Raw genomic sequence first — 21848 nt, forward strand, 5'->3', positions numbered from 1 at the left:
ACCCTCTGAGACATGCCACCCCAGCAACCCCTTAACAATCTCGATTAACCCTAAGCCAATCCCGGGACAATTTACAATGAACAATTGCCCTACCTGGTACATCTTTGGACTGTGGGAGGAAACTGGAGCACCCGAGGAAAACCCATACATTCCACAGGGAGGGCATACAGAAATTCCTTACAGATGGTGCCGGAATTAAACTCTGAACTCTGACGGCCTGAGCTGTAATAGCATTGTGCTAACCGCCATGTTACCATGGTGCTATTATTCTTCTGGATTCTTTGCTGCTCTCTTGAATCTCTTTTTTTTAATCACTCCTTTTCTGGCATCTTTGCTTTCAGTTGACTTGGTCCTAGTCTGCTTCATTCAATCCCTTAAATTCTTGACCAGTCCTCCTTTAAAATGTTTTCAAACCTCCAAACTTGCTGCTTTTCAGCAATGATCTCTTCCTCAATTTCTGTGCAACTCCAGGCCAAACTTTACGTAATTTAGGAGGACGATGGCACCTAACGGCAACTCCTTTGCTTGCATCTTCAGAAACAGCTCTATTTCTATATTTAATATCTCTAGTTTTCCCTTTCAGGGTTCTTTTGAAGACCCTGACCTGGAGTTACACGCTGACTTCGGTTCTTTGCGGGAATGGGACCTGCTCTCGGGGTCTCACAACTGGCTGCTATTCGATATACCAAGGATGTGGCCTTCAGGGTTCCAGGATTTTGTGGCTCTGGAGGTGGGAGGACTCCAGATCGGTGCCTCTGCAGGAAACTGGTGTGTTGTGGGAGTACATGGAAGGTCGAAAGCAGTCAGCCAGCTGCTGGCTGTGTGCCCAGAGACCCAAGTTCTTTGGGCACAGAGCTTGGAAAAAGCAACGCAACAGACTTTTAACATCGTAAATCTGCGAGTTGTTTTGTTATGTCTCCCCTCTCACTGTGAAACAGGAACACCTCTTTTTCGAATTACAGCGTGAAAGAGTAGTCTTTGGGGTACAGTAAGTCTGTGTCTTTATTGATGTTTTGCTGCCTGCTTTAGTGGTCGGTGGGAAGTGCTGATGCTTTTTTTTGCTGGGGGGTAGTTGCTCTACTGCTGTTTATGCATGGGGGGAGCTGGGGGGGCTTTAGGGTTCTAACATTTAACTTTCATTCATTCTTTGGGGCACTCCTGTTTTTGTGGACGGTTGTGAAGAAAAAGAATTTCAAGATGTATATTGTGTACACTTTTCTGACATTAAATGTACCTTTGAAACCTTTGAATTTTTGCTTGATTTTACCTTTGTTCAGTGTCATGAGGTCCCATTTAAATAAAACTGTTGTTGTGTCGAATCCAGTTTGTTTGCTTCTTCTCTTTTATATTTGTACCCTTGATCATAGCTGGATATTATAATTGGAGGGGCAGCAGATATTAGAAAAGAGGCTGAGATCTAAAGAACACTGTCAGTCATGCTGCCTAGGCAGCATAATTGAATAAATCACTTGGAAAGGATCGTCTTTCAAGTTTCAGGATGTAATCTTATGATGAAGCTCCAATCTCTTTCCAGAGAGTGAGCACGAGGTCTACCATTCCCAGGCACTTACAGAAATCTGGTAAGGGTGGGTGTTACGTGTTGGACTGGGACGGTGCTCATGTTCATTTGCTCTCTGCCCCAATTTAGCAATAGCAGCTTAGTAGGCAAATGAAAGCTGCTGGTGCTTCAAAATAAAGTTCTGCTGTAAGCAGGAATTCATTGCACTGAAATATTGTAAATTCACTACAAACTTTGTCAATTATGTATTTATTAAAGGATTCTAAAATGCATGTGCATAGTATATACTATAGTTACTAAAATTTGCTTTTGATTTTACAACAATTGGAAAAATAAGAGCAAGTAGTAGAGAGCAAGTAGTAAAGAGCAAGGCATTTGGTAATACTGCAGTGTTTTAATGAGTGTTTTAGTAACGAGGTGTTTGACTTAAATGAATTACAGGATTCCTACTGTGAGAGCCATTAAACTGCTATAGGAAAACATGTGGATAAGTTCCAGAATGGTCTAATGATGTTCAAAATGCTGTATGTCAGAAGCTTGGACATAAAGTGTAGCAAATTCATACTTGCTGAAAACTAATGTTCAGAAAATCACACAAGAAATAAACAGGTGTCTAACCTTAAATTCCTAACATGCACTTTATCATAGGAACCACCGCATCATCCAACATTTTACCTACAATCCTACATGCATACATGGGTTAGAATATCCATTACTTTTAGCAGCATGAGTCTCTGGTCAGACAAGTAGCTCATCAGATCTCGGGCTGAGGATGAACACACGCACGCACACACACACACACACACACACACACACAAAATGACCACAGAAAATACTGGATGAACACAAAACATATGGAAGCAGAAGTGGGCTAGTCAGCTTCTTGTGCCTTCTCTGCTGTTCACTAAGATCATGCCTGTTCTTTCAAATCAGCACCACTTTCCTGCACTAATCCCTTGTTCCTAGGTTCTTTTATGTAGTCTATCCAACACTATTGTAGCTTGAGTTTTCTATCTTCCTGTAGTTAATGTAAATTTCCCAAAGGGCTAAATAAATGTAAGAGAAAATCCTACAGCCACAAGACAAATAGGAATAGAAATAAACCACTTATCATTTCATCAAATTAAATTTGATATGCATCTTAGCTTCAGGGTAAACAGAACAGAAATTGGAATTTCCCCCTCTAATCCCTCATTCTTGGCTCATTACTAACAAAACCCATTCCTTAATTTCTCTTATGGAAATGGTGGTAAGTCATCTTCTTGAACTGCTGCAGTCCTTCTGGGAAAGGCGTTTTCATGGAGGATGTGCCATGATTTAGATCCGGCAATAATGAAGAGCCTTCTATATCAGAGTAGTGGGCAATTTGGAGGGAACCCTGCAAGTGGCGATGTTCTATGGTGTCTGCTGCTCTTGTCCATCTTGATATTAGAGATTGGGAGGTGATTCAGAGTGGTCTAGGTAAGTGGTCTGCTTTGTCGTGGATAATTTGGAGTTTCTTGAGAGTCACTGGAGCTGCACTCCACTGAGAAAGTGGAGAGTACTGCAGTATGTTCCCTACATGTGTCTTGTGAAAGGTAGAAAGGCTTTCAGGTGTCAGCACATGAATTACTTGACACAAGATAGTCAATCCTGATCTGTTCTAACACCCACGATATTCATGTGATTGGTCCCAATGAATTTCTGATAAATGGAGACCACACCCAACCCTTGAACTACTTGTGTTGTTGATGGGTAAGCTCAACAATGGTAATGGCATTGAATGATAAGGATAGCTGAGAATTTTTTATCTTTTTGGAAAAGTCATTATCCCTGTTCTCGGAATCTACATGTTAAAATGGTAGAAAAATTTTAGGGACTTAGGGGTGGAGCTAAGATATTGTCAGCGGGCAGCTTCTTCGAGCTCACCTTACCCAGCTTAATGTCTTCCCTTTAAAGTCTCTTTTTCCCTATCCAAGGTGGATGGGGTTCTGTCAGAGACCCTGATCTACAGCTGCACTGAAAATCGTGGTTCTTTACGGCAATGGCTCCCGCTTCCGGAGCTCGCCAACCAGTTGCTTTAGGTATCCCCAGAATGTGGTATATATCCCCAGGATGATATATATATATCACTCTCTCTCTCACCCTATCTCGTTTGCTGCCCATTCTCAAGTCATAGAACTTGGAATACAAGCGCCCCAGCAGACTGTTAACATTGTAATCAGCCAGTTGTTTTCTTTTGCTGACCTCCCCTCTCACTGTGGAAAGGGCAACACCTCCCTGTCCCTTGGTAGGGCAAAAGAAAGCATGTTGAATTGTCAAGTGAACAATTAGTTTTTGTTAGACCTGGTCTGTCTTTGGGGGCTTTGCTACTGCTTGCTTAGTGGGTGGTGGGTGTGAATGATTTCTGCTGAAATAAGTGGGGGAGGGGAGGTTGATGCTTTGCTACTGCTTGAGCACGGGGGAAGGGAGCCTTGGGGTTCTAACATTTTGCTGTCATTCATTCTTTGGGGTTTTCTTCTGATTTTATGGAAGAGCAAAAATGTCACGTTGTATGCTGTATACATTCTCTTGTGGCGACCCACTTTCTAGCACACACGAACCGGCTCACAACAGCGCGCGCAGGCAGAGGGCCGGCCCCAAAAAGGGCGCCAGGCCATCTTCACCAGCAGGGGGAAAATCCCACGCGCGGAAAGGGTCTGGGAATATGCATTCCCCACGGTAGTCCCGCCCTACACTCTAATATTAAATGGAACCATTTAATATCAGTTCTGGTCACCTCACTACAGGCAGGATGTGGGTACTATAGAAAGAGTGCAAAAGAGATTTACAAGGATGGTGCCTGGATTGGACAGTGTGCCTTATGAAAACAGGTTGAGTGAACTTGCCGTTTTCTCTGTGGAGCAGCAGAGGATGACAGGTGACTTGATAGAGGTGTATAAGATGGTGAGAGGCATTGATCGTGTGGATAGCCAGAGGCTTTTTCCCAGGACTGAAATGGCTAACACGAGAGGTATAGTTTTAAGGTATTTGGAAGTAGTTACAGAGGGGATGTTGGGGTAAGCTTTTCACACAGAGAGTGGTGGGTACATGGAATGCACTGCCAGCGGTGGTGGTGGAGTTGGATACAATAGAGTATTTTAAGAGATTCTTAGGTACGTACATGGAGCTTAGAAAAATAGAGGATTATGCAGTAGGGAAATTCTAGGCAGTTTTTAGAGTAGGTTCCATGGTGGCACAACATTGTGGGCCAAAGTGCCTGTAATGTGCTATAGATGTCTATGTTCAATGTTCTATGTTCACTGAACCATTGAAATCACTCATAGGATTCCTTTCCTGCAAAGCTGAAAGAAGGCCTGACAGCTCTGTAAGTCTTTTAAACTGTTTTTATTATTGTAGGAGAATTTAAAAATACTGTTATCTGTTTAACACTAGGGCAAGAACTGTGAACAGCAAATGAGTCCTCACAGAGCTGCAAAAATAGTATTTTAAATTTTAAATCCAATTTATGGGTTTCTCAATCAAGACATGGAATCATCCACTCATAGAAACTAACAATGGAAACAATTATGTGTTGGGTCAACAGTGGATACATACAGGTTTGTTACTCTAAAATCCATCCACTACGATGAAAGTATGTACAGGAGCTTGAAGACACACACTCAATGTTTCAAGAACGGCTTCACTTCCTCCATCTTGAGGACAATGAACCCATGAACACTACCTCAGTATTTCTCCTCTTTTTTTGCTCTACTTATTTAATTTATTTTTGTATACACTTCTTATTGTAATTTATAGTTTTTATTGTATATGTATTGTAATTTATATTTTATTTATATGTATTGTTATATGTTTTTATTTATATGTATTGCAATGTACTGCTGCCACAAAACAACAAATTTCATGACATATGCCAGTAATATATGAAGATTGCAAATAAAGTTGCAGAATTTAGTACTGAATTCTGTAGGCTGAAATATGCCCAGATGGAAGATGGGGTGCTGTTCCTTAAGCATGTCGTGGGCCTTGGCTAACAGTGCAGCAGGTCACAGATGGAAAGGTTAGAGTGAGAGTAGGATGGTGAATCCATATGACAGGCAATCAGAAACTCAGGGTCAATCCTGCTGACTGAGCAGAGGGGTTCCCCAAAGCAATCACCTACTCTATGCTCAGTTTCTCCACTGTAGAAGAGACCATACTGTGAACACCAAATGCAGTGCAGTAGATTATAAACATCAAGTAGAGGGACATGGGTGATGTCAGATCAGGGAGAGTATACTGATATTCTTGGACATGTCCCTGTTGTAAGGAGGGAGTACAGCCAAAGACATTTTCCTAGAATGGAAATGGCGAATACAAGGATGCATAATTTAAAGATGATTGGAAGAAAGTGTATGGGGGATGTCAGAGGTAAGTTTTTACACAGAGAATGGTGGGTGCATGGAATGCCCTGCTAGAGGTGGTAGAGTCAGATATATTAGGGACATTTAAGAAACTCTTAGATAAGCACATAAATGATAGAAAAATGGAGGTCTATATAAGAGGGAAGGGTTAGATTGATATTAGAGTAGGCTATAAGTTCAGCACAACATTGTGGGTTGTAGTGTTCTATGTATAGACATTATGGATGAAAATGTTGGTACCTGATAATCTATTTGCAGACAACACGAAGACTGGCGGTATTGAGGATAGTAAGGAAGGTTGTCAAATGATACAGCAGAATGTAGGTCAGCTGGGAATTTGTGCAGAAAAATGGCAGATGGAGTTTAATCTGTGTATGTGTGAGATGTTGCTTTTTGGTACATCAAATGCAAGAGGGAGGTATACAATAAATGGCAGGACCTCAAGGAGCACTGATGTACCACAGAGATCTTGTGGTGCAAGTTCATTGCTCCCTGCAAGGCTTCTGGAATGTTTGCTTTCATCAGGGGTGGTACGGAGTACAAAGGTTGGCATGTCATGTTACAACTGTATACAATTTGGGCCACATCTGGAGTACTAAATGCACTTCTGGTTGCCACACCATGAGAAGGATGCGGAGGCTTTGGAGAGGACTCCAAAGGGGTTCACCAGAATGTTATGTGGAATGGGGTATATTACAATAAACAGAGGCTGCACAAACTTGGATTGTTTTCTCTGGAACATCAGAGGCTAAGGGGAAACCTGAGAGAAGTATATAAAATTATGTGAGTCTACAATAGGGTAGATAATCAAACTGTCTTCCTAGGCTGTAAAGTTAAATACCAAAAGGCATAGCTTTAAGGTGAGAAGTCGACAAGCTTAAAGGAAACGTATGAGGCAAATCCTTTACACAAGGACTTGTAGGTAGCTGTAATGTGTTGCCAAAGAAGATGGTGGAACCAGATATAATAGCAATAATTAAGAATCATTTATACAGACACATGCACAGGTAGAGAATAGATGGATACAGACTTTGTATAGGCAAATGGGATAATTTAGATTAGCATCATAGTCAGTGCAGACATAATGGTTGAATGATCTGCTCCTGCACTGTATTCTTCTATGTTGTAACTATGGGACCCAGAAAGAATGTTTGGGTCCCATACAACTACAGGATATGAAATGCCTGCTTTTTTTACCTCTTTCCTTTTCACCATCCAGAAGGTTAGCGAAAGGTCTCTCCCAGTGAATCAACCATTCAAGTTTATTTCTTCTATTCCTGTCTTTAACTGAGGTCTCATCTGGTGAGCATAAAAGACCTCAAAATACCATGTTGTAGAGAAGCCATTGACCCAAGCCAGAAAGTGTATTACAGGCCTAGTTTCTTCCTGTGCCCCATGCTTCATGACATCATATTGCCCCACAGCCTTTCAAAGCCAATGACATTTTCCTGCAGTGTATCTGCTGTTGTAATGTAGGAAACTTGGCAGCCAAGTTTCCATAACAATGAGATCATTTGAATATCTATGGCTAGGTCATAGATTTTGGTTAGCACACCGCAGGAATGTCCCTTATTCTTCTTCAAGATAGTGGCATGGGGGTAAATAATTTCTTACTGAGGGAATATCGGGGTCTTGGTTTAACAATCTCATCCAAAAGATAACATTTTTGGCATCTCCTCAGTATAGCACCAGTATCAGGTCTTTGGACAGGCAAGACTGCTATTGCTGAGAATGGCTGACTCCTTCCTTATAGAAAAATGAATTACAATGAAACAAACTTATTACTATTCCTGTTCTTACGGTGATCAAATCTCTAACTGCTCAAAGCCATCCTCATGGTGCACCCCAAGTACATTGTCTTGAATAGCCTTTATGTTATTGATGTTAACAATGCCAGCTCTGAAACTGTCTATTAGTCGAAACAATTTTATGATATTTTAGCACTCTTTGAGCAGCCCAAATTATCTTTCATTTATGACAGGCTCGGTGCTGCCACATAATTTTGTTTCTGTGTGCTTGTTCTAAGTTTGGCAAAAGTCTAACAAATATATGAAATCCGATTTGAGTCAAGAAAAAGTTGAAACAGTATCAATCCCACGTGCAGCTACTGTGAGTGACTACATCCTTTAAAATTTGAGGTGTGAACCAGACTTTGCTGCCTTTTCCGTCAGGGTGGCTCCATCATGTGATCGATGTTGCACAACAGATTGCAGTAATGAGCTAGCCCAAGGAAGGTCTGCAGTCACTACTCTTCTCACTAGTTTTAAACCAGCAGCTAATTACACTTGTGTCTATTCTCAATGTTTAATTGATACGATTTTCTTCCCCTGTGCCACATATGTCTATGGATTACAATGTAGCTTTAAATCAGAATGCATTGTTCTATTAAAGCAATGATAATGCCCTTATAAGATGGTCAACTCTGCCAAACCTTCTGATATGCTCTGCTGTCAAGAATTATTCCATTGATTTCCAAGGAAATAAAAATGTTCCATTGGCATCTCTATGCCTTGATTGTCCCTGAAGCTTTCCATTGGATAAATCTATAATTTACAGAACCATCTCTGTACCACAAACAATTTTTTTTAGTCTCCTTCACCGCACAAGAAAATGTACTTGGGTATCTTGGTCTCAGACTGAATTGCAACTGTTCTTCAAAGAAGTTTTTTATATAGATTTAAACAGCATCAAAATCAATTTCAACTTGATTTCCAACTCCTTTCTTCAAAGCTAGCTCCCTACGTAACCTGAATATAACAAATTTTACGACACATACTGATGATAATAAACCTGATTCTGAAAAAAGTGCTGGTATTGTTCTTTCATTGAAACAGGTAAAAACTCAAAACTTGAGACAGTAAGAGTCATATTATTATCTGGCGTAAAAGTTCAATATCTCTGAATATGGTGTAAATGATTCACTATAAACACAGATTTCCTCATCTCTTAATAAGTTATATTGAATGATTTAAGCAGAAGAAAGAAGCTTAAGCGACAGGTTATTTCTCAGAAGCTACACTGCATTTAATGTGAGATATTCCTAATGATAGAAATCAGCAAATTGCTTACCAGGTCCATCTTCGAATCATGAAATATATTACCCCAGGTTTGAAGCTTCAAAAATACTAAATGTTTGTTTTATGATTTTGGTTTCTCTAATTACAATGTCAATTGCCCCTTGCAACTAAAAAAAATATCAAAATTAAGATATAGTCCAAGTCTGTTAGCAATCACATGATGTAAAAGAGTAGCTTTTTATCTAAAGGCAAAATTAGATGGTTGAAACAGAATTCAGACAACAGCACGGCATGATCAATCAGTTTCTTATTGAACGGCTACAGAACTAAAGTTCCTCTCATTTACCCACCTTTCCTCTTCTGATTAGTTAATTAGGGGCAGGTTTTTCTTTTTGTTCTTAACTGTGCAATTTATCTACCCTATATTATTTTTACACTGTCAATTGAAGATCACTGCAGTAAAACTTAACACTGACCAAACAGAGAAAGGAAAATTTATACCAAGCATAGCATGAGCGACATTTCCTCCAGGGTAGGTTTGTCGAAAGTAGCCTTGTTATTTTCTTTTCATCAGTAATACTGTAGGTGTGAGTTATATTACTGAGGTTAAGTTTCATGAAATTACAGTTCCTGCACTTCACCAATGCACATTAACAATATTAACCAATGATCCATTCAATGACAATTCCCTTTTGAAAGTATCCACTCAGAAGCTACATTAATAAATTTACAGGGGGATGAACAGTACCTGAATTATTTTTTTCATTCTAAAGGTCTTATTTTTAAGCAGTACGTCAGGATTAAGGATGATTTCCTTCTCTACCATCTGACCTAAAGTGACTGATGAGGTCAATATGGGATTTGCTGTTGCAGCAGGAAGTGCCTAACAAGATTTGGATGTCTTTAGCACCTGTGATGAATACACATAGATAAGATGTTAGCTGTCCAGTGTGATCAGCAGTTGGTCTGCCACCTGTCTTCAAGAGAGAGATAGGGACACGATGAAACAGCACCTGGAGATGTGTAGAGAGCTGTCTGGAGCGGCTCCCCCTTTGAACCCTGAACTGTTTGAAGTGATGGACAGGCGATACCCCAGCAGGGGGATAAAAAGGGACAGGTTCGCTAAGGCAGGACACACGCCACCCGAGGTAACGAGACCCTGGAAGCGGTGCGCCTCTCACGAGTCGGTGGGAGGTATCAGACAACGCCCAGGGTGGAAAGGTACGATCAGCGGGAACCCGGTGTGTGTCCGCCCTTGCCTGGGTGCCGGGTTCACTGCAGAGGATCGACCGCATCTGGAGGAGGGGTCACAGTCGGTGACCTCAGGTGACATCACCAAGGACCTGCCCAAAAGTTGCTTGTGAGCCATATCGCCGGTCTGTGAGTGAAGCCGTGTCTGAATGATCAGTTGTTCCCGTTCTCTCTCTCTCTCCCCACGTTGTCCATCGCCATGGCAACGATTACTGCGAACTGAACTACTAAATTGGACTGAACTTTGAGTCACTTTGAAATTTGGTCATTTACCCCTAGACAACGATAGAGCTTGATTGATGCTGTTATCTTAATTCTGTGCACATGTGTGTTTATCATTGCTGAACTGTTGCATTTATTATCCTTTCGATTACTGTGTTGCTTGTTTCTTTAATAAAACTTTCTTAGTTCTAGTACTCCAGACTCCAACTGAGTGATCCATTTCTGCTGGTTTGGCAACCCAGTTACGGGGTACGTAACACACCTTACTTGCTCAATAACCAGCAGCAATTGAAGAACAGCATAGACTGGGCACATATGATTATACTACAGTCCATTGCTCTTGAAGATTTACAAGTCACAGCAACTAAGTCATGGAGAGATCACACAAGGAGAAAATGGCACAATAATGCAACTGATTGAGTTGCTGCCTCACACTTCCAGCGACCTGGGTTCAACCCAACTTTAAGTGGAGTTTGAATGTTCTCCCTGGGACTGTGTATGCTTCCTCCAGCTTTCTTTCCAAAAGCCAAAGACATGTGGGTTAGTGCAATTAGTTAGCCACTGCTCCTAGTGTGTAGATGAGTGAAGGTGTTTGGGAATGTAGGGGATGGAAATATTAGGGTGTGGGAAGAACTAAATGGGATGAGTGTCGGGTTATTGTAAATGGGTGGGTGGTGTGGATTTGATAGGTGAAGGGGCTGTATTGATCTTATGGCTCTAAAACTCATAATTTACTGTGCATTAATATTAATAGAAGCCTTGAATCATCACTTCAAGACTTTTTAGTAAATTATCTTTGATATGTAGACAGTGTAACAAAGAGGGATAAACAAAATACAATTTGTACACAGATGGTGGCAAATTTCCACACACAGCAATGTGAAGCTGACAGCTGTTTCTTTTAGTTATCTAATAACACTTATCACCTATCAATGTACCAGGCTACACCTATCCACTTTCCCTTGTACCTCGATATACTGAATCTATATATGACTATATAATTTCAACCTTTTATGATCCCTCTTAGCCCTGATGAGGGTCTTGACCTGAAATGTAGACCTACACCTCCTTACCTCCAACAGATGCTGCTTGATCCAGCAATCTATACTTGTTTTTGTTCCAGATCCCAGCAGCTACAGTTTATTTTGACTTCAAACTACTATCTTTGTTTTAATAATAGTGGATAATGGACCAGGAAATAAGGATACCTCCCATCTTTCACAATCACACCATGGAGTCTTTTATCCCCATGACAGAGAAGAGACCTAGGTATAACATCACTACGGGAAAAAAGGACTCCTGACAGTGCAGCACACACTTAGCTCTGCACTAGGGTGTACTGCACTGAAGCATCAGTCTAAGTTTGTGCTTAACATTCTAATGTAGTATTTGAATCCACAACGTTATGACTCAGAGCAAGGATGGTGAAAATGTGCTAATATAGTGTACATCCTCAGACAGTCTTGGAGACATAGCGTGTCAAACAGAAACAATGGAAAAAAACAATGACTGATGAGCAGCACCACCCTAAAGAGCATTCTAAACAAACAATTTCAAAAATAATTGTAAACTTTGAAAACCTTTGGATAAAAGTATCAAGTTTAGGTCGTCCATTAAAACAAAAATTGTGAGGCTCCACTGTGCTACTTGCCAATCCATTAAACTGGCTCTTAAGCAGAACCTGTGGTTAGAATTTCCTGAATGAAGTTGAGTCTACTCTCATCAGTGAGACCCTACATAATGCAAAGCCTTCCAATTTCATATCACACTGAAATCAAAGACAGCAATAAAATCATACCTCTAGGCACTTGCAAACATTCAAAATCTAGCAAAATTAAACCATATCAGAAAATACTAAAAAATTAGACATTTGTTAAACAATAAGAACCCACATTTTTCGAACCCAAAGTTGTTAGATACATTGAAATTAACTGAATTATACTGCAAAAAATGTAAAGGACTTAAAATGATGATTGCTTTGCCAAGTACCTGTACTCAGTCTGCAGAAGATCCCAAACTTACTGTATATATTAATTTGCCATTCTGTCAACACTCTAACATTTCTGTCTACAGCTCCTTGCACTGTTACAAGATTCAGTGAGAAGACTAGCACCCCTTCGTTCATTTGAGCACATTGCAGCCTATAGGACTCAATGCTGAATTCTTTTTCTGTCTGCATTAGAACATGTTATTTCTGCTTCTCATCAGTTTTGCTCAGTTTTTCTTATTCTATTCATTTAGTCTGGCTACTGATCATGTGCCAAGGTCTCACAGATAGACAAGCTTAATATGCTGGCAATTGCCCCCATTTAGATTTCCCCTTTTTAGTAAAGATTACACATTTGAGATAATTCCTTTGCTCTACCTATTTCTCCTTCACCCTCTCCCATTGAAAACTAACTTGTTTTTTTCTCATTTTTCTAGTTCTAACACAGAATTGAAACATTAACTGTTTCTCTCCTGCCAGAAGCTGCTTGACTTGCTGAGTGCTTGCAGCATTTTCCATTTTATATTCCATGGTTAATAATCTTCCGTCACATGGTTCACGCACAAAATAGCTTTACACTTCAGTGGATATTCCTGCCTCAGACGTATGGCTTTATTATATTCCACACAACAGTGAATATAACGGCAGTGTAAAAGCAGGGATTCATTTGCCCGCAGTTACCAAATTTTTTACTGAATTTTATAAGCTGTTGAAAAGCACAGCAGCAGCCTGAATATGAAAGCAATGAGATTACATTGCACCGATTAGTACATGTGGGACAGATCTCTGAGAAAATGGAAGCATTTATTGGGAATTTGGACATGGAGACTGGTGTGTTTCTTTCATTGTCTGAATAATGTTACACGAAAGATCACGGCACAGCTAATTGGTATGTTGATCTTCTCACCCAGACTGTTAAAATACACTCCTTCACACAGCTGGGTAATGGAAGTTCAGATCTGTAAGATCTCTCATAATTGTCACAAAATATTGTCGTATGCAACATGATAAGCTCACTATTCAGAACTATTGATGGAAATAATATACTTGATGCGTACTCCCTTGAGTATAGGTTCATGGTTAATCTGATTAAGACATTTAAAACTATTTAAAAGAAATTGATAGGTTAGTTATCTCTACTGAAAGGTAACGAAGGGTAAATTGAGAACAAGGAGACAAAAACTGAAAATTAACACCAGGCTATTCAGGAATGAGCTTATAAACACCAAAGTGTATCTGAAGAGTGGACTTGGAATACTCTCCATGAAAGGAATTGATCTTAAGAACCAAATTGAGCTCTTAAGACCAAGATTGATAGATCTGATTGGATTATCATATTGTAGTACATTATATAGAGGGTTTCTGAACTGAGCACAGAATCACATCATTCGGAATCTTTCCGCATGCAATATTTGATTGAGGGCTATTTTTCCCACAAGATTGTACTCTGTTTTATTTTTTTGGAATTCATATTTGGCTACTAAATTCAGTTGCCTTGAAATTCAATCTCTTTTGCTGTTATTTTTTTCCACAATTGTGCAATTGAAAACAGATCTTTCTTGGAGTAAAATGCAAGAATGACAAGTTCCAGATAATTTTGTGTCACTCAGGAAATTTGATCATGCACTTTTTGACTCAATCAACTTGTATCTCTGAAGTGACTTCTTCATCAGGTGCTCATTAGCTTCTGTCACCTCTCATGTAACCTTTCTTTTAGAGAAAAGGAGGGAGACCCAGGCCACTGCAACCAGAAACAACAACCACTGGGAACTGTTTGGACATGCATGCTTCCATAGCACAGCACTGCAATAGGAACCCTCTGAGATGTATCATATAAAATCTTTCAATCATTGAGATTCAATCTTATTCCCGATCTCAAGTTCAATGTCTCAACTAATCCACTAGATTCCTCAAGACTCCAAAAGGAGATCCGAATTCCACCTGAGCCAGATCTTACTTCTATACCTAACATCCCTCTTCACCCAGTGCCAGACATTGAACCATTACAGACCCTAAATGTATACAACAATAACATGTTTTCCCCTAGGCCACAACCAAAATGTACAGCAAGAGATTCAGAACCAAAACAGTCATAGCACCCTGCTGCAGTACCAAACCTGAGCCCCCAGGTCATGCTCTCTTCTCACTACTGCTATCAGGAAGAAGATACAGGAGCCTCATAACTCACACCATCAGTTTCAGGAACAGTTATTACCCCTCAATCATCAAGTTCTTGAACCAAAGGGCTGACTTCACTCAACTTCACTTGCCCCATTGCTTAACTGTTCTGACAACCTATGGACTCACCTTCAAGGACCATGTCTCATGTTCTTGATATTTATTGCTTATTTATCTAGCATTATTATTATTTCTTTTTTTCTTTCTTTCTTTTTGTATTTGCACAGTCTGTTGTCTTTTGCACACTGGTTGTCCACAGTGCTGGTGTGGTCTTTCATTGATTCTATTCTGGTTATTGGATTTATTGAGAATGAATCCACAAGAACATTAATCTCAGGGATGTATATGGTGACATATATGTACTATACTTTGATAATAAACTTACTTTGAACTTTGAAACCAGAGCATTCATTTAAGTGCACTAGAAATTCTAATGAAATCCGTTCACATATCCCAAACACATTTATTACAGCAAAGGCTGATTGCAAATTTGGAATTTTATTTGAAAATAGCACTTTTCATAGTAAAAATATTTGACTACAAGAATGACAAGTAATCAATCCTCACATATAAGAATGGAACACAAGCAAAAGCAGAAATTTCTGGTATGGAAACTCTGATGGAATTTGACTCATTCTGCCTTTGGGCATCCTTGCCTCCAAAATGCTGGGTGCAGCAAAAGGCAGAAAGAGGGAAATGTCATTCTGCTTTGCATTTGATAGACTTAATGTAAAAGTAACAACTGTTGAGGTGAAGTAAATCTAGCCCAGTGCTATATATAGACAATGAGCATTTCCATAGCTTTCTCCCCATAGTGATCTATCAAAGTGTTTGACAGCCAGTGAAGTGAATAATAAACATCATCAGTGCTAATCATAACTGTAGTCAGCAAGCTCACACAAAGAACAATATAGTTAACTTGCTTTGGGTGGGATAGGGCATCAGGGATAACTCCTCCACTCTTCAAAATACTAGGATCTTTTATTTCCAGATTACTTTTGGATCGGGACTACAGAGCATCGTGGGAGCTGAATTCTGAAGGAAGGCAGTTTTTTAAAAAACTTCTTCGAGTGCAAGAAGGACGAGACTGCGCAGGCGTGTGACGTCCACAGGAAAGCGCGGATAGTTTAAAAAGGAAGGTTGCTACAAACGGCTGTCTTTTGGATCGGGACTACAGAGCATCGTGGGAGCTGAATTCTGAAGGAAGGCAGTTTTTTAAAAACCTTTGAGTGCAAGAAGGACGAGACTGCACAGGTGCGTGACGTCAACAGGACAGCGCGGAGAGTTTAAAAAGGAGACCACCCTATACAGCGGGCAGCTGTTGGAGCGGGCAGTGGAGTGAACGGTAGCAGAGTGTAGGGCTTTGGCTTCAACGGGCTTTGGCGGTAAACGGGAAGAGGTGAGAGCGAAGCACCAACTCTTTTTTTCTCCTCCCCCCCCCCCCACACCTTTCACGAATCGGCCTGGACAGACAGGAACAGCAGGCCCCTCACAGCTAACGGTACAAGCTAACGGTTTAAAAAGTTTATCTGTTTGGCGAGGTAATTGGGTGAGGAGACTTATTTTTCCTGTTTCATTCCTGTAGAGTTAGATAGCATGCCTGCAGGGTTAGTGCTTTGTTCAGGGTGTCAGATGTGGGAATCCTGGGAGACCTCCAGCCTCCCTGATGGCCACATCTGCGCAGGTGCACCGAGATGCAGCTCCTCAGAGACCGTGTTAGGGATCTGGAGCTGCAGCTTGATGACCTACTGCTTATCAGGGAAAGTGAAGAGGTGATAGACAGGAACTACAGGGAGGTAGTCATCCCTAGGCTACAGGGGTCAGAAAATTGGGTGACTATCAGGAGAGGGAAGGAAGATGCCCGGATAGTGGAGAGCACACCTGTGGCTGTCCCCCTCAGCAACAAATATCTTGCTCTGGATGCTATTGAGGGGGATGACCTGACAGGGGACGCCTATGGTGACCGGGTCTCTGGCACTGAGCTGGCGCTGTTGTGCAGGAGGGAAGGAGGGAGAAGAGGAAATTCTAAATTTGTGTATGTTTACAAAATACAATTAAGTTGGTCAGTAAAACTATTGAAAATCTTTTCTTTGTACTTTTGTCAGTTAAATAAAGGTTCAAGTGAATTAACATATCACAGATTTTTGTTTTTATTGCATTTTGGAAAATATCCCAACTCTTCTGGAAATGGGGTTTGTAGATTAATTTAAAGGAAATTCAGTTGAGAAAAAAAGAGTGATAAAATGTTTAAGGCTATTAATTGAAAGAGATTTGGAGAAATCATGAATGGAGCTTTAACATAGGAAAATATTGGCTGAGACAAGTTGCTGATTTTTCTGCTGTATCATCGATGATATAAACCAGCAAGTGTTGGCCCTTCATCAGAGACAATTAAAAACTGAAAACAAATACCAGAAAGGAAACTGATGAATTTAGAAGGCAATTAGCACAGTAGGTCAGTAATTAGATGAATCAAACACTTTTGATCTTAAATGTTGTTCTTTCTCTGAAGACCTTTAAAGAAATATGCACGAGGAACTGAATTATTGAAAAATCCAATCTTACCTGGAAAAAGATCTGCAGAATTCCATGGATAATACACATCCGGCGCCCCAGAAGTAAGAAAAATGGAACAATGAGCTCAATAAAATGGTTGACCAGAACTTCAAAGCTGTGGAACCACCATGGAGATCGATGCATGTAATATGCAATTGGATTAGGTACAGGTTGAGTCTAAAATTAAAAAATCGAAGTTGGTAAGTAATAGGGCTAAGCAAACTAGTTTCAACTCACATATTCAAGGTCTTGATAATAGAAAGAATTATGAAATGCTATGAACAATGCTCCTTTTCATATCACCTGGCCCTTTCTCCCCCTTAATTTAAAATATAAACCTATCCACTCATAGAAATTTCAGTGATTAAAAAACCTTGTGCATCTTTAAGGTTTTGGGATGAGGGAAGTTTGATATTTCTGGCTATGGTATAGATGGGGTTGTGCTGAAGAAGAGGAAGAACAGTCAGTTCAACATGAAGTTGTGGAATGGAGTAGAGTAGGGGGAGCTTGTCAGCAGAGTCAAGGGTGAGGAATTTTGGGCACACTACTTGGTGACTGAGCATGAATTCAGGTAGTTAGCCAGTGAGATAGTGCTGTTGGGTGGTTCAGCGAATGGTAGAGAAGCCAAAGGATTAGGGTACTATTTCACTTACCAGCACTTATTCCTATTAGGTGCTGTGAGAACATGACTTCATTGTGCTGCGAGTGTGCAATGGGAGTGTCATTCCTGGAAAAACACATCCCAAGCTCTTCTCTAAAAGAAGTATTGCATGGAAATAACATCACTTTGTGGGGTCAAGGCAGAAGTTGTGATGGTTTGCAAAGGAACAAATATTGTCCAGCTAAATTTTGTTATTAGCATGATTCAACCCAAAAATCATTTCAAACATAATTTATTCCAAGTTAATCTTCAGCTACAGACCATAAGAGAAAATGGCATTTTATAATCAAATTTCAAGGTCCTGATCACTTTTCTTAGACTTCTGGAAGCAGTTGTAACATGTTATAAATTACTTGCTTTAAGGACCAGGGAGACATTGCCAGCATTTGAGTTCAGAGCTTTGCAAACCATGTATTAAAAGGGCCACAGCATGATAAGTGTGTTTACCACAAAAGCGAACAGAAATGGCTGTATGCCCACTGTGTTTTGTTTGCTTAGTATGATGAGAACTGAAGGCAAAGGGAGAAGAAATTTAGCGGATATGCATTTAAGGTGAACAGAGGATGTCAAGGGTAGGCTTTTTAACAGAGAAGTTGGTGGGTGTCTAGAATGTACTGCCATAGACAATGGCAGAGGCTGATACAATTGGGTCATTTATCAACCAGACATATGGATTAGATAGAAATACGGATGTAAGAAAAATGGAGGGTTATGGGCTGTCTGGGAAGGGAAGGAAGATTGCTCACTGTGTAGATTTACATTGGTTGGCACAACATCATGGAACACTGTGCCATACTGTTCTATGTTCTAACTCCAAGGATTGGTTCTAGAACTCTGAAGAGATCTGGAACCAATCATCTGGGAACAGATGAAAGTGAACAATGGAAGGAAGAAAGCTGCAATATCCAGGACAGACTTGGAAAGGAGAATAGCCACACAGCAGAATTTGTTACTTGTGCAGTATTCTTTTATTCTGTTTCTATACTAGGAGAAATGGTAAAATAGGAATTACTGAATTAAGTACACCATTGTAACTTGTTTATAGATAATACCATGAGAACATAATTATATATTTCCATCAGTCTTTTATTCATACACAGAAATTAAATGATGAGAAAGTTAATTGCACAGCAGAGAACTGGAATGGGGAGGAGGAGAATCATTGGCTTTGGTTTTCTAAATAGGAGCAGAGTGATACGAAAACACAGGACCATGTAAACAAGTCACGTTCAGTCTCACAGCACATGCAAGACATCTGGACGAAAGCTAAATTAATTTAAGGTTATTGATGTTTTTTGAGTAGCCGGCTGACATGAATACAAATAGAATTCAAGTAACTGAAGAATGACTTTCACATAATTTGAGAAGTGACAGAGGCAATTATAAGTATTTGCACAACATATTTTTACGCTTGTTTATTTCCAACATTTAGTTCTTCACAAGCAGTTTGACAAAAACACATCCGCATTGCCAATAAACAAGACTGATAATAATCTTTGTACAACCTGGATTTAATAAACTAGTTCTTGTGTTCATATTAAGAGAGTACTCATTCCCTCCCCTGGGGATACTACCGCATCCTTCCTTCCTCTTCCAAGACCAATGCAGGAAGCAGCCTGCTATGGCTAGAAGTTCACCAACTGCTTTGGGTAAGGGTCACAGAATTATTACTTCCCAGGTCAGCAAGGCAGATGTGTTTGAAAGACTTCTCAAGTCATTTCCTGAGGGGAAGCAACTCAAGGTTTCTGTGGTATCAGACGCAGCCAGCTTTCACTAACTATGATGCTTCAATTTATAGGCAACAATTCCTTCAAATAAACATTAAAAAAATCTTAATTTATGTTTATTGAGCCATGTTCTAGATTTAGCAAGTAGAGAGTGTTCAAAAGGCTTTAAAATTGGAAGTATATAAGCAGGAAAATATTTGTTTCTGAACATTAGGATAGTTTCTGAATAATAACCTTGTTTTTGAAAATCTAATAAAAATCATCTTGTACATAGTAGTTTAATGATGTTGCAGTTGCAGGGTTCAAAATAATGCTCTTTTCTTTCTACTTTTTTTATCAAATAAATTCTCGAAGTTCAAGAGCAGAGATATACTGCAACACCGTCACTTCTAACTCGTGCTGTAATCACATACCTTCCTGAATTGAATTATACAGCTATGCCTCAATTACCATTAGGTTGAAAATCTGGAACTTCCTACTCATCAGAACCATTCCACAATTTTCAAGGATGCCTACCATCATCTCTAAGTCAGGGGTAACCACAATTATAACTGGTAGAGATAAGTAACAACTGCTAGACCTGCCATCAATATAGTTACTCTCCATGATCAACAACAGTTTCTGTTTTGGTGATCTTATATTTTGGAAACTATAGCCATGCATCTACAGTATGCATAAAAATGACATGTTCAGTTGAACTACTGAAATATGGAATATGCAATTTATCCCAGAATTAATTAGTTTTTGAATTCTCTTCTTCTCAGATGAAAACATTTCCATTCAAATTCCAAACTGAAGTCTCTGGAACTAATCCAAATTGCTCGTGACATAAACTGACTACTTTAATTGTTGGTTATTGAGCGTGTTATTTATGTTTCTGACAAGAGAGTGTTTTGCACTACTGAAAATGTGTGACTTCTTTGGAAGTTGGGAAAAGGAGTCTTCCAAACCTAGATAAAGTTTGAAATATTTTAAAGAGATCCTCATATTGAAATGCTAAAAGCCTTTAGCAAGCACAGCTTTGACTTACTTGGAGAAGAGTGGAAAACAAAAGCAGTTGAAATCACTTTTCACCTGCAGTCCAATAGTATCTCTCACTGATCAATCTCAATTACATGGATTCTACACTCATCCTAAACTCTTTGATTCTGTAAATGCAGAACATGTGTCACACCTAGTAATTTGCAAAATGTAAAAAACTACTGTCAAAATAAACAAATAAACAAATTAGGACACTACTACATACCTATGGGCAGATGTTACCATTCATTGCTCAATGGAAAACCATCAGTCAAATTTTTCAAGTGGGTGGACAGGTAAGAAATGGGAGAAAGGTACATAGCATCTGGCCAGGATGGGTTCCTGGCCAAGTACTAAAGACCTGTGCAGACTAATGGCCTGTGCATTCACTGAGTTCTTTAACCTCTCACTTTGGCAGTGTGTGGTATCCACTTGCTTCAAGCGGGCTTCAATTATGACAATTATGGCCCAAGAAGAGCCTGGTGACCTGCCTCAATGTCTATCACCCAATAGCACTTACATCCACAGTGATGAAGTGTTTTGAGAGATTAGTGATGGCACAAATCAACTCCTGCCTGAGAAGTGACATAGATCCACTCCATTCTGCCTACTGGAGCAACAGGTCCACAGCAGATGCCATCTCACTGGCTCTTCACTCAACCCTGGAACACCTGGACAGCAAAGATGCCTACATCAGGATGCTCTTTATCGACTATAGCTCAGCATTGAATACCAGCATTCCCTCAAAACTAATCAATAAGCTCCAACACCACCTTGTGCAATTGGATTCTTGATTTCTTCATTAGCAGACCCTAATCAGTTCAGATTGGCAGCAACATCTCCTCTCCGATCTCCATCAGCACGGCTGCAACACAAGGCTTTGTGCTTTATCTCTTTGCTCTATTCACTTTACACTTATGACTGTGTGCCTAAGAACAGCTCCAATGCCATATTCAAGTTTGCTCATGACACCACTGTCATAGGCCAAATCAAAGGTAATGATGAATCAGTATATAGGAAGGAGACTGAAAATCTAACTGAGTGGTGTGATAACAACATAACAACAATCTCTTACTCAAAATCAGAGAGCTGATCATAGACTTTACAGGAAGGAAACCAGAGGTCCATGAGCCAGTCCTCACTCCTCACCGGAGGATCAGTGCTGGAGAGGGTTAGCAACTTGAAATTCTGAGGTATTATTATTTTGGAGGACTTGGCCTGGGCCCAGCGTATAAGTGCAATTACAAAGAAAGCATGACAGCGCCTCTACTACCTTAAGAGTTTGAAGAGATTCAGCATGACATCTAAAACTTTGACAAACCTCTATA

At 40.0% G+C, this 21848-nt stretch overlaps 1 protein-coding gene across 2 annotated transcripts in view; it reads right to left on the reverse strand.

The window, feature by feature from the left end:
• The window catches only part of lmf1 (lipase maturation factor 1), a 784937-nt gene that overhangs the window by 166884 nt on the left and 596205 nt on the right, over nucleotides 1-21848 (reverse strand). For both annotated transcript variants that reach the window (XM_063057364.1, XM_063057365.1), the window contains one exon: nucleotides 17122-17289. In XM_063057364.1, coding sequence (XP_062913434.1) covers nucleotides 17122-17289 — 168 coding nt within the window. The remainder of the gene's footprint in view (nucleotides 1-17121; nucleotides 17290-21848) is intronic.

This window comes from Mobula hypostoma, chromosome 9, assembly GCF_963921235.1.
Source record: "Mobula hypostoma chromosome 9, sMobHyp1.1, whole genome shotgun sequence".
In the NCBI taxonomy this organism is placed as follows: Eukaryota; Metazoa; Chordata; class Chondrichthyes; order Myliobatiformes; family Myliobatidae; genus Mobula; species Mobula hypostoma.